This window comes from Silene latifolia, chromosome 2, assembly GCF_048544455.1.
Source record: "Silene latifolia isolate original U9 population chromosome 2, ASM4854445v1, whole genome shotgun sequence".
In the NCBI taxonomy this organism is placed as follows: Eukaryota; Viridiplantae; Streptophyta; class Magnoliopsida; order Caryophyllales; family Caryophyllaceae; genus Silene; species Silene latifolia.
The window spans coordinates 18,336,750-18,341,293 of NC_133527.1; the positions used below are offsets into that span (position 1 = coordinate 18,336,750).

Consider the following 4,544-nt stretch of genomic DNA (forward strand, 5'->3'; position numbering starts at 1 on the left):
GAGCTCTTTTTGCTTTGAATCAAACTAGGCCTATATTGTGTGGTCACGTGGCTTTTTTCCTGCCCAAAATTGGGTGGGATACCTTTTTTTTTTTAATTATTCAATATACGATTTGCAACCAATTTTTTGAAACCAAAGTAAAAGTAGTCGCTAAATTGCTACCAAATAGAAGTGGTAGCTAATTTGCAACCAAATTTAGGCAGTTGCTAATTAGCGACTAAATTTCAGTTGGTCGCAAATTAGCAACCAATTTTGCGACTAATTGTAATTTGCGACTGGGTCTACAGCAACTATTGAAATTTAGTCGCTAATTGGTTGCAAAATGGCTTTAGCGACCAATTTATGAGCATTAGCAACCAATTGAGTTGGTCGCTAACTTGCCTTTTTCTTGTAGTGATAACCCGTTTAAGAACTACCCGATTTGCCTATTGAGTTGTTGCTACAAACTCTGCCTTGATCTCCCTCAGGCTAACGTCGTCCTTATTATTTTCTTTTGTTTATCTTATAATAAATTTTATTCGGGGTATTACAATCATCGTACCCTAATTAATAATTATTTTACGGAGTACACTCTATTTAAATTATACAAAGTATTTAATTATTTATAATTGGCATTTTTATTTATAATTCTTTTATTGATTAGGCTGTATGGTATTGTGTACTCCAAGTGGACAGATGGTGGAAGCCTGAAAGGTTAGGTAGTATGGACACTCCTGCCACCTTGCGTCTCGTGTCTGACACTGTGTTGAACACCAATACTCGTCGGACGAATGCCTAAACATGTTATATTTTAGACGAGAAATGGGCTCTCGAAAGAGATTGATTAGAAGATGGGTTTGGGTGGGAAACGAAAATTAGTTATAGTTAAGGTGAGATTTTATCAAGTTTTAATTAAATTTAATATCACACACATTTAAAAAATAAAACGATATGATATATATAACTATAAAATATACAGTATATTTTATTAAATTTAAATAACGTGTTTCGTGTCCTAACTTTCATGGGATGTTGTATCATATGTCTATGTTTGTGTCTGTTTTAGTGCTACTTAGGTGGGACTCATGGGAGGTATAGGATGGCAATGCCCCTTACGTAACCCAATTAATAAACAACTAGTTTAGACCCCGTGCAATAAATGCACGATATATAGAGTTTTTTATTTTTAATAAATTACTTATATAATAGTGTTATCTCATTAATTGTTCGTATTTCTCGTCATCGTATTTTGCTTTGAGTAAAACAAAATTAACTAACTATTAGCCACGAGCATTGAGTAATGTACTAAAATGTATTTTAAACAAAATATTTTTTATACCACAAAGCTAATGGTTTAAAATTTTAAATTCTCTTAATTTTTGTTGCCACGAAAGTAATAACAGTGATTTACAGTTTGTTTTATACATAATCTAGGTCAAGTTATTCTCAAATAATAATAGCTAGCATCAATAAAAATATGTAGCAATTTTTAGTTTTATATTAAATTTATTTATATTTTAATTAAGAGAATATAGTTTAGAATTTAGTGAAAATAATGTATAATTTGATGAAAAGATTAATATTAATGAAAATATTATTTAATGAAATAAAATATAATTATTAGTTTAATTATTTAGTAAATGGATTTAATTGCAATTATCTTCGTTATTTAAAAAGATGATTTTTTAGCAAAAAGTTTTAGATCCAACTATTCTTTTAGTAGATATGAATATTTTTTAAGATGATTTTACAAAAGAATACCATGAAAAAAACCGGGTGTATTGACAACCACCGTTTTTAACACATTTTTCTCTCTATCTAGTAGGCTGAAAGTGCCCGAAACAACGGGGTTGGGGATGTATAGATACACATACATGCAATTGCACGTCCATATTTGTCAATTTCCTTTTAATTAACAATTTATCTCATTATAGACAGATATATCCGTCAAAAGTAAAAGACGGGTCAAATATGTTTAAAGTGGTGATATTTTTTAGCCCACTATACAACTTGTTGCTTGTCTTATGCTTAAAGTGGTGAATATTTTGCCCGTCTATAATTATAGACGGATGTGTCTATATTGAGAATTTGTGTTCAACAATTAATGGCAAATGATATCTTAAATCCTTAAGATATGTCGATTTTGGACCAATGAGTCAGTGATCACCATTAACAAAAACGTACGTGAGATATAAATATATACACCTGTTTACATACAAATTCACAGAAAACATAACAAAAGAGTAGTAGTAGTAGTAATAAACTCATCTTTGTTTGAATTTGAACTTTGAAGCAAGGCAAATTCAATGGCATATCCAGGTGGAAAATACCCAGCACAGCATCAGGATACACAACCCGGAAAACAATACTTGATGTGCCCGCTTCCAATCTCCGTTGATCCCAATTACAAACCCTCTAACAAACTTCAGGTTAGACATACATCTACCTTCATAATGGAATTGGACTCGACGATATATGAATTTTTTTTTTTTTTTTTTTTTTTGGCAGCTGTAAAATGATATATGAATTTTGTAATTAACATTTTATTATCTTTTGTAGGAATCGATCATGTCATAACATAATTATCGTATTATTGAAATGATTATTTTTAAATATACAACTAATATCATACAAGTAGTAGTAGTAGTAGTACGACTACAATAATTATCGTATTATTGAAATGATTGTTTTTAAAGGTAGATTTTCAAACAGAAAGTTTACACTTTTATTATTTTGTGAGGAATATTTTAATCAAATGTATGATATTGTGACAAATTTCAGGGAAAGGTGGCATTAGTAACAGGAGGTGATTCAGGAATCGGAAGGGCGGTATGCTACTATTTTGCACTAGAAGGCGCAACTGTCGCCTTTACTTATGTTCCCGGACAAGAGGACCAAGATGCAAGTGACGCCCTCGCTCTTATAAAACAAGCACAGGCGAGTGATGCAAGTGATCCGGTCGCAATCCCAACTGATCTGAGGTGTGAAGCCCAATGTCGCCAAGTGGTGGATCAAGTGGCCATCCTCTTTGGTCGTATCGATGTCCTTGTCAATAATGCTGCTGTACAATTTTATACTGAAAGTATAGAGGACATTACAGAGGAGCAGCTTAGGACGACATTTGAAACCAACATCTTTTCTTATATATTCATGGCAAGGGAATCGCTAAAATACATGAAGGAAGGAAGCGCGATAATTAACACAACTTCAGTAGTAGCCTACACAGGTAATGCAGACGTACTAGATTACAGTTGTACCAAAGGGGCTATCGTCACCTTCACCAGAAGCCTTGCCCTGCAGCTAATTAAGCGGGGAATCCGGGTGAACGGGGTCGCACCAGGTGGCGTCTGGACTCCACTCCAAGTGGTTTCATGGCCAGCCGAGATGGTTGCCAATCTCGGTTTTCAAGAGCCTATTGGTAGAATTGCAGAGCCTTTCGAAATGGCACCTTCCTATGTTTTCCTTGCTAGCAATGACTGCTCCTCCTTTATGACTGGACAAGTTCTTCATCCTAATGGTATTCATCTTTTTTTTTTCTTCTTCTAAAATTTCACATAGGACTAAAGTCGCGAGTACCGGGTTCAAATCCTAGGAGGAGGTTTTTTCTTCTAAAAATTTCACCTAGCACTAATTTAAAGTCACTGCGGCTTTTCATAAGATCCCAGAAAATGATAACGTGGACCCATTGGGTTGAAATAGTGCCAAAACGATAAATAATTTGGTGAGTAATATTAAAAACAAAAACAAAATCGTTTATGTAGCTACAATGGATGTTATTATTGACGTTTTGGTTGGTTTGCTTTATTTTATTTTAGGAGGAATAATCGTCAATACCTGAAAAAAATGCTTAAAGCGATAATTCAATGAAGAGAATAGGGGACCTCGGCCTACATCAAGAATTCAAGAGCCACAGACCGAGTGATGAAGACTAGAATAGTATGCGTTGTTTAAAATTTATATATGATGGACCAAAATAACATGTACTTTAATTCAAGTATATGTGAATAACATGTAAAAATATTACTATATCATTCAAGTGCATTTTGCTCATTGTTTGAATAAGTAGAATGTATGTTGTGATCAATTGTATTTGCTTAAATACCTCTTCGAAGACATGCCAAGGAAGGGATTTTTCGCTATTACGGGCTTGTATAAATTGGGGGTTTGGAGGAAAAGAAATGAATAGCGAGTCGTCCTTGACTAGTTTGCATATTAAGGCGGATGGTAATGGAGGCGGGACGTTCATCCCGGACTCTCACTTGGCCTAGGGTGGGTTAGGACTTGGCAGGATTCAGGCATATTTTTGAAAATAAAAACTAATAAAATATTGACGGTTGAGTCGGGTTAGGGTCAGATTAAGGGGAGGCAAGATATGAGTAATCAAATAAGGGGGTCAACATAAGAAAAAAAAAAAAAAAAGCCGTTTGGGCCATATACAAGTCAAACAGCCCATTTGAATACATTAAATGAGTATGGGCCAGCTACTGGATTTTCAGTCCAAAATTAAACCCTATTTCAGATTGATGGATTGTACACTTGTAGGCATGGGTCAAAGCCCAACTATT

The 4,544-nt window shown here is 34.1% G+C and overlaps 1 protein-coding gene across 1 annotated transcript; it reads left to right on the forward strand.

The window, feature by feature from the left end:
• The first annotated feature begins 2,202 nt into the window (after positions 1-2,202).
• LOC141642371 (glucose and ribitol dehydrogenase-like) lies at positions 2,203-4,092 on the forward strand. The gene is made up of 3 exons (XM_074451153.1): positions 2,203-2,408; positions 2,761-3,496; positions 3,795-4,092. The coding sequence occupies exons 1-3, from the start codon at positions 2,286-2,288 to the stop codon at positions 3,815-3,817; spliced, it is 882 nt and encodes a 293-aa protein (XP_074307254.1). The 5' UTR covers positions 2,203-2,285; the 3' UTR covers positions 3,818-4,092.
• The last annotated feature ends 452 nt before the right edge of the window (positions 4,093-4,544 follow it).